The following is a 12,006-nucleotide window of genomic DNA, read 5'->3' as shown; positions in this document are numbered from 1 at the left end:
TTGATTTTAGTAAGGCCTGTGACAAATTGCTCCATGATATTCTTGCAAGTAAGCTGGAAAGATGTGGACTAGACAATGCAACTGTTAGATAGATTATCAATGGCTCATTTTCATCCTGGAGAGAAGTGAGTAGTGGAGTACCACAGGGTTCTGTCCCGGGCCCACTGCTATTCAATATTTTTATCAATGACTTGGATAATGAAACAGATGAAATGTTAATCAAATGTGCAGATTACCAAATTAGGAGGGGTTGCTAATGCCCTGGAGGACAGGGGCAGGGTTCAAAATAATCTGGACAGATTAGAGGGCTGAGCCAAAACTAGCAAAACGAATTTCAACAGAGATAAATGTAAGATTCTACACGTAGGCAGAAAAAATGAAATGGACAGATATAGGATGGGGGACACCTGGCTTGACAACACTACGTGCAAAAGGGATCCTGGAGTCTTAGTAGACCACAAACTGAACATGAGTCAGCAGTGTGATGCGGCAGCCAAGAAAGCCAATGCAATTCTGGGATGCATCAATAAGAGTAGAGTGTCTAGATCAGGGGTCGGCAACCAAAGAGCCATTTGGACCCTTTTTCCACAGCCCCGAAGATCTACCGAGCCAGAGAGGGTTCGGCCCCTCCACTCACCTTTCCTTCCAGTGCTGAGAGGCGGAGGCGCCGGGCACGGAAACCCCTTCTGCCTGACACAGCAGCCAGCCACCTGCTCCATGGGGCAGAGGGGGGATGGTGACTGCAACTTGCCTGATGCTGCCGCCTCTCTCACTGCTGGAGGCAGTGGCACTGGGCAGGGAAACCCTATCTGCCCAACGTAGCGGTGCCCTCACGCACGGAGCCACCTCTGGTTCAGCCCCTCCACTCACCTTTCCTTCCAGCACTTCTCTGGAGGGCTGGAAGGACACGCCCACGCTACCCTCTGACCTCCAGGCCACGTGGAGCCGCAGTATAAGGCTGAAAGAGCTGCATGTGGCTCTGGAGCCGTGGGTTGCAGACCCCTGGTCTAGATCGAGGGAAGCAATTGTACCACTGTACTCTGCATTGGTCAGACCTCACCTAGAGTACTGTGTTCAGTTCTGGGCACTGCAATTTAAGGAGGATATTGACAAGCTGGAATGTGTCCAGAGGAGGGCAACCAAAATGGTAAAGGGTCTGGAGTCCATGCCCTACGAAGAGAGGCTTAGGGAGCTGGGGATGTTTAGCCTGGAGAAGCGAAGGTTAAGGGGAGACATGATAGCCACGTTTAAATATTTGAAGGGATGTCATGTAGAAGAGGGAGCAAGCTTGTTTTCTGCTGCCTCAGAGACTAGGACACAGAGTATTGGATTCAAGGTGCAGGAAAAGAGATTCCACCTAAACATTAGGAAGAACTTTCTGACTGTCAGGACTGTTTGACAGTGGAATTCGCTGCCTCGGAGAGTGGTGGAGTCTCCTTCTTTGGAGGTTTTTAAGCAGAGACTGGAGTGCTTTGATTGTGTGTTCCTGCGTGGCAGGGGGTTGGACTTGATGGTCCTGATGGTCTCTTCCAACTCTATGATTCTATGTACCAAATCCTTACAAAATTGTATGGACTACAAGGAGATTTCAAGCTCAGCATGAATGAGTGGGGGGGGGGGGGGCTGCATCCTTTTGTCCATCTGCAATGACCAAAAAGTGGAACCAAACCATTCAAAGTCCTCACTTATTCCACCCTTTATTTCCAGATTTTGTACCCTGCATTAAGCATGGGGCTGTTCATTCACACTTTGTTGGCATCATGTGCCCATGAACAAAAAGAGAGTGGTCTTGATGTGATTTTATGGCAGTTGTAGGCAAATTTCTTTTGTGCAGTGTTTCACCAATGTGCAGCAGAGCATATGCGCATCAGGGAACCAACATGCAAAACAGAATACTATGCCCAATCACATCAAGGTTGCTTTGGGTCATTGTTTTCTCAACAAACACAAAGGGAAAAGAAAAGAAAAACAAACGCACGGGACAGAAAGACATAGTGAGTTCTGGAATTAAGGAATTGATTAATTCCAGAATTACATATTGAAAAAAAAAGATCTTTTCTTTGGGCTTCTCTTGGGAGGCCCTACAAATGCTCACCGCTTTGGAGATTTACCATCGCTTAAAGACTAGATTATTTGATCAAGAGTACCAATTTCTCCTGAGCAAAGCGCAAAGCTCTTGCTCTCCAATATTCTTTGGGATTATCCCTCAGAAATCTAGCCCTGCTATATACCTGCAACAACTTATTAATTACAATTGCAGACGGGTCATGACTAGAGCAAGGTGTAACTCTTTTCCATCAGTACATCTTCAAGGTCGCTTCTCTGGTATTCCACAAAATGAGCGTCGCTGTCGATTTTGTCCTGATACAACTGATACACTTTCTCATATTCTGCTTCATTGTTCAAAGTACAACAACATCAGAACCGATTTGAGAACTGTGTTACCAACAGGATTTATGCTCCTTTTTGATAAAATAAAAATGGCTAAGCTTCTAAATAGCTCTAGTGTTGAAATCTCTGAAGCTGTTGCTATGTTTTTGCTCTGTGTACTGCAAGTTGATCAATAATGATCTTTTTATTGTATTTGAAATTCTTGGCACTGGTTTTATGCCTAATAAAGGTTTTGGATTTGATCTGATTTGAATTCCAGAATTAATTCTGGAATTATTCCAGAACTGATTTTAGAAACGTTCTTAGTTAAAAAGAAAAATGAAGTGGAGTGTGCAGGAATTCCATTCTGTCCCACAGTCAAAGAATGTGATGGGGGAAATTTGCTCATTTCTAGCCTATGCCCCCCCCCCCCCTCCACATACTGTCTTCTTTTAGCTGTACTGCTGTTGACAGGAATGTTCGGACCAAACTCCCAAACCAGGACTCGGACCTTACCGATTTTGATCCCAGGCATCATAGTGTGGCTGGGGGTCTGGATCATTGCTGTTAAAATCGTAACTCGCTGCAGGATCCTGAAAGAAATAACACACGTGGACTTGGATGGGAAAGGGCAGGACAGTTTGCAGAAGGATAACAGTTACAAAGGTCTGAAAGAGCACCCAACTGAGGTCCGAAGGCACATAATACAGCAACCTTGTCGGAGTTAGACATCAGATGAAAGATCTTTCGGGGATTTATTGATGCTGATGTGCATATACTCTCCTGCACACTGATACAATACTGATAAAAAACCCCGCCAACCTCGATGCAATCATGTGCATTATTCTATTGATGTTATTGCCGACAATGTGCACGCATACTCTGCACATGGCCAAAATATCACAGAAAAAGAATCTTCGCACAATCCTACAGCAAAATGGTACTTCTCTTACATTTTTAAATCAATACACAGATACGAAATGCTAAGGCTAGAAGAGATGAAAAGGGGTGGAAGGAACAGAAAGCGTTGCGGCCAATTGTGCGCGTGAAGGGTGCCACTCAAAATTCAGAAACCAAATAAACAAACCAAAAAAAGCAGCCAAGAGAACGCTCCAAGTGCAGCAATTCTCATTTGCAAACAAAACTCACCAGCGTGGTATGGTTGCTGAAGTCTGCAATGCAACAATTACCAATCAGCAATCCCCACGGTAGGGTGGGGATTGGTAATGATTGGCTTGGGACCAAGAAGTCTGAGGCACAAATACCCACCCTATTGTGAAGCTTGGACTGGCCACTGTCTCCCAGTCTAACCTACTTTGCAGGGTTGTTGTGAGGATGAAGTGGAGAAGAGAAGGACTGACCACCTGGGGAGAGTTAAAATGTGACAGATAGATTAGCTAATCTGGAACTGTGAAATCTGGAGAAGAAATTCAGATGAGGAGACTTCTGGACACTCCCCTAACTTTATAATGACAGAAGAAGAAGAAGAAGAAGAAGAAGAAGAAGAAGAAGAAGAAGAAGAAGAAGAAGAAGAAGAAGAAGAAGAAGAAGAAGAAGAAGAAGAAGAAGAAGAAGAAGAAGAAGAAGAAGAAGAAGAGGAGGAGGAGGAAGAGGAGGAGGAGGAGGAGGAGGAGGAGTTTGGATTTATATCCCCCCTTTCTCTCCTGCAGGAGACTCAAAGGGGCTTACAATCTCCTTGCCCTTCCCCCCTCACAACAAACACCCTGTGAGGCAGGGGTCGAGAGCTCCTCGGTGAAGCTGCCAGGACTAGCTCAAGGTCCCTCCAGCTGGATGCTGTGGGAGTAAAACAGGCTAATCGAATTTCAGATAAGCTCATTGCTCAGGGCGCAGAGCTGGGAATCGAACCCGGTTCCTCCAGTTTAGATACACGAGCTCTTAACCTCCTACGCCACTGCTCTCACAGCTTTATTTCATCCACGCAGAACTCTGTCCCAGAAACTTCTTAAACCATTAAAAGCATGTTTTAGAAGCTGCTGTCAGTGCTGTACGTCAGCTTCACAAAACTGCTTGTCAGGCAGAATCGAAAAGAAGAGGGGGGAAATGACACACCAAAACAGCTAAGTGACCTCTCCATGGCTGATAGAGCTAATTTTGATGACAAGGAAGATCTAAAATCCCACGTGTGGCTGATGGAAAAGATTCCTGCTTTGCATTTTCAGAAGAGCCAGAAACTTCAGGATTTTAATCGGAAATCTTCATTTAAACCACCCCACTGGAGACGAAAAAGAACGGATCAGTAACTCAGCAACAACCCTTCTCCCCAGATCTACTGACATAATTGCCTGTTAAGTCGGGATGGTCTTTCTCAACGCCGTCATCCAAAATGCTCACCACTACCCCCAAGCCGGTGTAGCCTCTGCTCCAGGCAGCCAGAACATTGAGGTCTGGAGTCACATCGTTGTTCTAAAAAGAAAAGAAACAAAACAAAGGGCAAGATCAGGAATATTTCCAAATTTCTCCACATCCCAGTGTCTCCTCAAGCTTTGGAGTTCTGAGCTTTTGAGTCTTATTTCCAAAATGGATCTTATCTATTACAACCCTTATTTTCTTGTTGCTGAATCCTGCTGTCAGGAAGCCTAGTAGTTGGACTGCTTTTGGGGCTGCTGATTGCCTTCCTCGGGTGGGGGATGGGATGTCTTTCTCTGCTCTGTATTGCCAGGTGTTGGCCAAGGTCGGGCACAGTGGTTTCAGTTTGTGCTGCCTCACTGTCTGCATATTTTCTCAGTGCTGTTCTCATGGGGGGGGGGGGGGTGTGGAAACATATTACTACTTGATGGTAGTGGTGGTACCTATCTCCGGATTACATTTCATTCAGCCCCTGCCAGCATGGCCAATTGGCCATGCTGGCAGGGGCTGATGGGAATTGTAGTCCATAACATCTGGAGTGCCAAAGGTTCTCCACCACTGGTCTATGGCATGGGACAAGCCAGTCTTGGCTTTTCCAAGCTGTTCTTCAGATCATGAATAAACCTCTGTTCTTCACATGGAGTTTGTTTCAGTTTTGGGGAATCTGACACCTGCACACCGTGCTGCGACCTATTAACAGAGATTCACTGTAAAGTGCCTGTTTGTCTAAGGTTCTTTATTTGTTTCAGAACTACCCTGTTTCCCCTAATATAAGACATCCCCGAAAAATAAGACATAGTAGAGGTTTTGCTGAAGTGCGAAATATAAGGCATCCCCCGAAAAGAAGACATAGCAAAGTTTTTGTTTGGAAGCATGCCCAACGAACAGAACACAGGAAAAATAAGACATCCCCTGAAAATAAGACATAGCACATCTTTGGGAGCAAAAATTATTATAAGACACTGTCTTATATTCGGGGAAACACGGTAGCTCACGTCACCATCTTGCTCCCCGCAATGGCTCCAGAAATATCCATAAGCAAGGCACAAAGAACAAAGTCTTGCTCTCTCGCACTGAGCACTAGAATTCAGAGGAATACTACCTTGGAACATGGAGGTTCAACTTCACGATCTTGGCTAATCGATGGACCTGCCCTCCATGAACGCGTTAAATCCTCTTTTAAAGAACCACTGAATTCTGTGAGCAGGGAGTTACGCAAGTTAATTATATCCCCTGCACACTCGATATATTGATTTTAACTTGAGAAGCTCTAAATAGCTGTGGAGCTGGATGCCTAAATGACCATCTGCTATAAGTTCCTCAGACCTCCAGAGGGCTTTCGTTGGTCACCCCCCCACCCTTGTTAAAAGTAAAGCAAGTAGCAAGGAGATGGCCTTTTCTATGACAGCATGGCCATCTGGGGAACTCCCTGCCACAGGATATTTGACCAGCATTGGAATTCTTCAAGGCTCAGCAGAGATGACAGTGTTTTCCTGGGCTTTTGACTCCTCACAAGCTTGATTTCTCCTGCCCTGCCAGCAGACATCTTGGAGTACTAGAATTCCTGCTGCTGTCTTTCAGATTCCCATGACACACGTTGCTTGCCCCACTTGTACGCACTTCAAGCTGCTAAGGATGCTCACTGTGGAAAAGAGGGCACAAAATGCATCCCAGAGATAAAAGGAATTCATGGCCCACTCTGGGTTGGGAAAAAATTGCTTTTACGCATTCAGAGTTTGCAGCCCTCTGCAAGTAGCCAGCGTGGTATAGTGGCTAATTTATCTGGCAAACTGGATTAGTTTGCCCGCTCCTACACATGCAGCCTGCCGGGTGCCCGCGGGCCAGTCAAGGTTCTCTCAGAACTCACTGAGCCCCACCTATCTCACAAGGTGTCTGTTTGTACGCTGCTTTGAGGGCCCTTACAGAAGAGAAAAGTGGGGTATAAATCCAAATTCTCCTTCATCTGTTTTTATTTGCCTTTTACACGAATATATCTATTTGAACAATTCTATCCCCTTTCCTCCCCAACAGAGATTTAAAATAGCTTACAAGATCTTTCACATCTGCTCCATTTTATCCTCCCAACAACCCTGCGTGGTAGGTTAGGCTCGTCTGACAGGACCAAGTGAGCTTCTACAGAGTGAGGACTGGAACTTGAATCTCCCAGCCCTTTAACCACGAGGTCACCCTAGCTCCCTGCTGGCCAAGAGGCAAGGGTGGGGGGGGGCAGCATTTTTGAGGACATGGACAAATCTAACATCCTTTTCAAATGTTTCCTCCAAAATGACTCCCCTTGTCCTTCTACCTTGGGAAGCTGACGTCTGCTACCTCATGTTCTGGGCACCTGGCTCACTTGCCTTGGGGGATCACTTATAACCTGCTGCCACGGGCTACTTACCATATACCACTGTCTCTGGAACCATGGGTCTGTGGGCACCACTGTAATAGTTCTCCGTGACCGTCTCTTTAAAGTCTGCTGCTCAAGCCAATGGACCTAAAGCCAATTTTTGAAAGCGCTTTAAGCATCGCTCCAGAATCCCGTAACTGCTACCCTGTTTCCCCCAATATAAGACATCCCCGAAAAATAAGACATAGAAGAGGTTTTGCTGAAGTGCGAAATATAAGGCATCCCCCGAAAGTAAGACATAGCAAAGTTTTTGTTTGGAAGCATGCCCGACGAACAGAACACAGAAAAATAAGACATCTCCTGAAAATAAGACATAGCGCATCTTTGGGAGCAAAAATTAATATAAGACACTGTCTTATATTCGGGGAAACACGGTACCATTTTAAATGTCACTAGACCCCACCAGACAGCGGCAAGAAAATGACTCCCCCTCAAAGGTTGGCCCACATTACTTCCAAGCTCAGTCGTGATGAGCCTGCCCCGCTTCACACACACACATACCCCTGACATGCACTTGAAGTGACATTTTTAGAGTTACTAGCATTTCATATCTTAGTGGAACCCAAACGTTTGTAGGAAGCAGGCAGAGCCAGGTAGGGCTTTTGCACAGCAAGGTTTCTGACTGACTGTGGGGATTTTCTTTTTGGGGCGGTCAGCGGACACATGGCCAACAGTTACTCCATACTCATTAACATGATGCAGGTGATGCAGATCAAACCACCACTTAAAGAAACTGCTCACCACAGGCTCCTTTTTCAGACGTACGTGCCAACCCCAGTGTGGATTTAAAGACTGTCGTTTTATACCTCTGTGTTCAAGGTGGTAATAATCTCTCCCTTCAATCACCTATAGGAGCAACAGGACATACAGAAAGTTATAAAACAGCACCTCTGTTCACCTGAGCCAGAAAAAGGACATAAAAGGAACATGAATTCAAAGACAAGTCAATTTTGTCATCCTTTTAGATTTGGCTGTGTTTTGAATTTACCTCTTGAAATTCCCTGCCCTCTCATGCCAATCAAATTCATGCGGCCTGTGCCACTTCCCACTGTCCTGCAGTGGCGTATCTGCCTAGGGACAAGGGGTACCCCTTGTCCCCGGGTGCCACTCTTCTGGTCACATGGGGGGGGGCGCAAAATCAGCCCCCCCACGTGATCAGGAAGTCCTGCTGTCTCCTCATTTTCGCGTGCCTCGACCCCATCTGAGGCATGCGAAAACAACGAGACAGCAGGACTTCCTGCTGCCTCCAAGTGCCCTCAACCCCCTTCCCTTCCTTCCCCCCTGCCGGCTGGGCTCCCACCCCTTCCTACTCCCCAAGCCCCACCCCCCGGCCTCAGTGCTTATAAAAGAATGTCTCCAAGGCCGGGACTGCAGTCTCTTCTGGCCTGCCTGGAGGGGAGGTCAGAAGAGACTGCAGGCTGCCAGCTGGGAGCCCAGCCGGCAGGGGGAGTCTGGGGGGGAGGTGGGCACCCTAGACCTTGCCCATGTCCATGGTGACATGGATGGGGTCGAGGGCAGTGGGGGGTGGAGCTGGGGTGGGGTGGGGCAGAGCCTGGGGGCAGGGCAGGGGGACAGAGCCTGGCGGGCATCCTGGAGACAATTTGTCTCCGGGCGCCATTTACCCCAGGTACGCCTGATGCATTTTCTTCCACACAAAACATACCAGTGTTTACAGCTACAGGTGCCAATATATTGGTGGGACACACGTATACGATATATGCTGGATACCAAACGCATACAATGTGTGAATACTACACTGAGAAAACAAAGGGTGAAAAGCTGAGAGTCAAAAGGGCTGACAAAACGGAAAGCAAAAAGCAAAAAAGAAAATAAACCAGAGAGGGAATATTTGTTCATCCAAAGCAAAACGCAGCTTGTTCAAAGTGGGTCAGGTAGCTTTTTAAAAAAACAATTCAGAACAACCGCAAAAATCAATCCATTCATAATGGGAGCTCGATCGAATTTGCACATCGAGGAGTGGAGGTTGGGGGGAATAATGTTCCAAACAGCAGGCGACAATTGTAACCCTGGCCTCAAAGCACTACTCTTCTTTATCATGTCCGACTCTTGGATACTCTGTAAACCAGTCCCCTCCATGCTTCCCAGTTTGCCACAATTTCTTTCAATTACCACCCTTCTATAAAAATAAGATCTCATCAACGCCAGCGATATCAGGCTCTAAATACTTTGCCACCCCTTAACCACTTTTGTCCATAAAAGTCCTTCCTGGCACCGATCCTGAATATTTTCGGAGGCTGTACTCTTTTTTCTACTTGGTACTTTGCTTTGGGCTTTCAATAAAAGTAATTGACTGGAGGATAGGTTCTATATGAGTTGGCTTTTACGAGGTCTATTATCATGTATTGTTAATGTATATGGTTTTAATAACTGGAAGTCACCCTGATTTCCGAACTTGCATACAAGAACGAAATCAATTCATAATTCCTGTGAGCAATCTCAGCAAAGAGGCTGCCCAGTGCATCTCTGTGAGATTCACAGTGCTAGCCTCTTCTCCTTCCAAACAGCCTTTGATGAGGCTCTGCACTAAATCATACCCAGTGCAAAGTGGCAGCCAAATTAGTTTTTTTTTTTCCGACAGAAAAGGAGAAAGTACATGACTAGCAGGTTTGAGGCTCCTACCTACTCAACCGGCAGCTTTCTTCCACTTTCTCCCACTCCCAGTTTCTTTAGGGCAGCTCATATTTTATAATCATTGCAGAGAGACCCCTAAACGATGCTTTGAAAGAGATAGGAGGACTCTGCATATGAACAGGAACACTCTGCCCCTTGGGTGTTCATTTATGAAAGAAAAATCTTCCCTTTTGGAGCAGCTAACAAAGCTCATGTTAACCAGCTGGGCTAGAATTTCTCACAGCTATTCAGTTTCCAGAAATGGAGGGTGGAAAGCCAGAATGAAGAAGCCCAGTGGGACGAGCTACTTCGCCTCTGCCATTACTTTTTATAAATGTGGGTTGCCTTTTTTAAAAAAAGAAAAAGAAAGAAAGAAAGAAAGAAAGAAAGAAAGAAAGAAAGAAAGAAAGAAAGAAAGAAAGAAAGAAAGAAAGAAAGAAAGAAAGAAAGAAAGAAAGAAAGTAGCGATGGAGAAGGCCCTTTTGCACATGCTCAAAAATCCTACACGTTTTATTTTATTTTGTTCATATATATGTTCCTCGACTAGAATATTATAGGGGAGGGGACAGTATAGAAGGAAACAGTGGATAAAAAACTAGAAGTTACAACAGTTAATGATAATACATAAGTGTTTTAGTTCTGACTTACTGCATACCTTGCCTTTAGAAAAAGAGAGGAACCTTTGATAATTTTTATGCCTTTTTCTCTTCTGTTTTATTATGTTATTTTTTTAATACTTTGTTTTTTGTATAACTCCTCTTCTATATTCAATATCATGTAAACTATGTTATAATTATTGTTTTATAAATTGGTTGAAAATTAATTAAAAAATTTTTTTTAAATCCTACACGTAAACACACAGCAACATCCGAACTACTTCAAAAGGATAGTTACTTAACCATCTAATTTTAAATAATAATAATAATACCAAAGGGGATTAAAATCAGAATCAGAGGAATTAATTGAATAGGTAAATATAAAGCTATAAGTAATTATGTATTTGATATATCAGTGGTTGTATTTGAATAGTAGAAAGTTAGGTGAAATAAGTAAGACAGAAGGTTCTGGCTCAAATCCACATCATGTTGTTACAGAATATTAAGATCCATCTTACTATTTGTGTGCACATATATATTATATGTATGCATATGCGTGTGTATACTTGATAGATAGATAGATAGATAGATAGATAGATAGATAGATAGATAGATAGATAGATAGATAGATAGATAGGTAGATAGGTAGATAGGTAGGTAGGTAGGTAGGTAGGTAGGTAGGTAGGTAGGTAGGTAGGTAGGTAGATAGATAGATAGATAGATAGATAGATAGATAGATAGATAGATAGATAGATAGATAGATAGATAGATAGAGATACAGCTACACACACACACACATATATACATATACACACATATACACACACTACACACACACATGTATATCTAAGCATGTGTGTATATATATATATGTTAATGTGTTGCTTGTTATATGGTATAATTTTTATAACTTTGTTAACTTTTGTATGTGTTTTCATAAATGAATTAAAAATATTTTAAAAGGATATTATTGCTTACTGTTTGCAAGCAACGCCCTTTGGTTCATGTAAGGCACTCTGCACATGTTCAGGTTCAAAAACTCTTCCTACAGCCAAAACTAACCAAGACCACCCTTTTGCTGTCTGTTCCGCAGGGAATACCCCACCCCTGTTTTTTTTTGGGGGGGGAAGAAGCCTCTCCACGTCCAAACCTCCCTCACCTGGCCCAGGTAGAGCAGGCCATGCTTGCGCGCCAGGCTCCGGGCTTCTCGCACGCCCCCGGGCACGCGCACAGCCCAGCTGCTCAAGTAAACGCGCAGCCCTGCGTGCCCCCGCGACAAGCCGCCCCAGAGAAGCAGCAGGCAGAGTCCCGCCATCCCCCTCATGATGCCCCCCAACTGAGGCGCTTCAGGCTTTTATACGGGCGTGGGGCCTACTACCCCCTCTCTAGCCTGGGCCTCGATTTTCACGCCACGCCTGCCCGCAGCAACCGAACAGCGGCCTCTAAGTCTTGCCACGTGTCGGAGGCCAGCCGGTCGCCATGGCAACCGGAAGCTCAGCCGGAGACAGGAACTACGAATCCCATGGGCCTGTGCGCGGGCCTGAGTTGGGAAGAGCGGCTGATACCCGCGGGCCCGCGCGGGAATTGTAGTTTTTTGGGGTCCAAACTCCACTTTCCGGGATTTCATGGCTCAGC

General features: G+C 45.2%; 1 protein-coding gene across 1 annotated transcript in view; it reads right to left on the bottom strand.

Moving 5' to 3' along the window:
* The window catches only part of LOC125433087 (proprotein convertase subtilisin/kexin type 4-like), a 31,800-nt gene extending 20,105 nt beyond the window's left edge, over window positions 1-11,695 (bottom strand). Inside the window, exons 1-5 of the mRNA XM_048497424.1 lie at window positions 11,531-11,695; window positions 7,886-7,990; window positions 7,136-7,231; window positions 4,666-4,794; window positions 2,887-2,963 (exon numbers count right to left, since the gene is read on the bottom strand). Coding sequence (XP_048353381.1) covers window positions 2,887-2,963; window positions 4,666-4,794; window positions 7,136-7,231; window positions 7,886-7,990; window positions 11,531-11,695 — 572 coding nt within the window. The remainder of the gene's footprint in view (window positions 1-2,886; window positions 2,964-4,665; window positions 4,795-7,135; window positions 7,232-7,885; window positions 7,991-11,530) is intronic.
* Between the last annotated feature and the right edge of the window lie 311 nt (window positions 11,696-12,006).

This window comes from Sphaerodactylus townsendi, linkage group LG05 (assembly GCF_021028975.2).
Source record: "Sphaerodactylus townsendi isolate TG3544 linkage group LG05, MPM_Stown_v2.3, whole genome shotgun sequence".
NCBI classification, from domain to species: Eukaryota; Metazoa; Chordata; class Lepidosauria; order Squamata; family Sphaerodactylidae; genus Sphaerodactylus; species Sphaerodactylus townsendi.
This window is presented reverse-complemented; position numbering and strand designations above follow the sequence as displayed.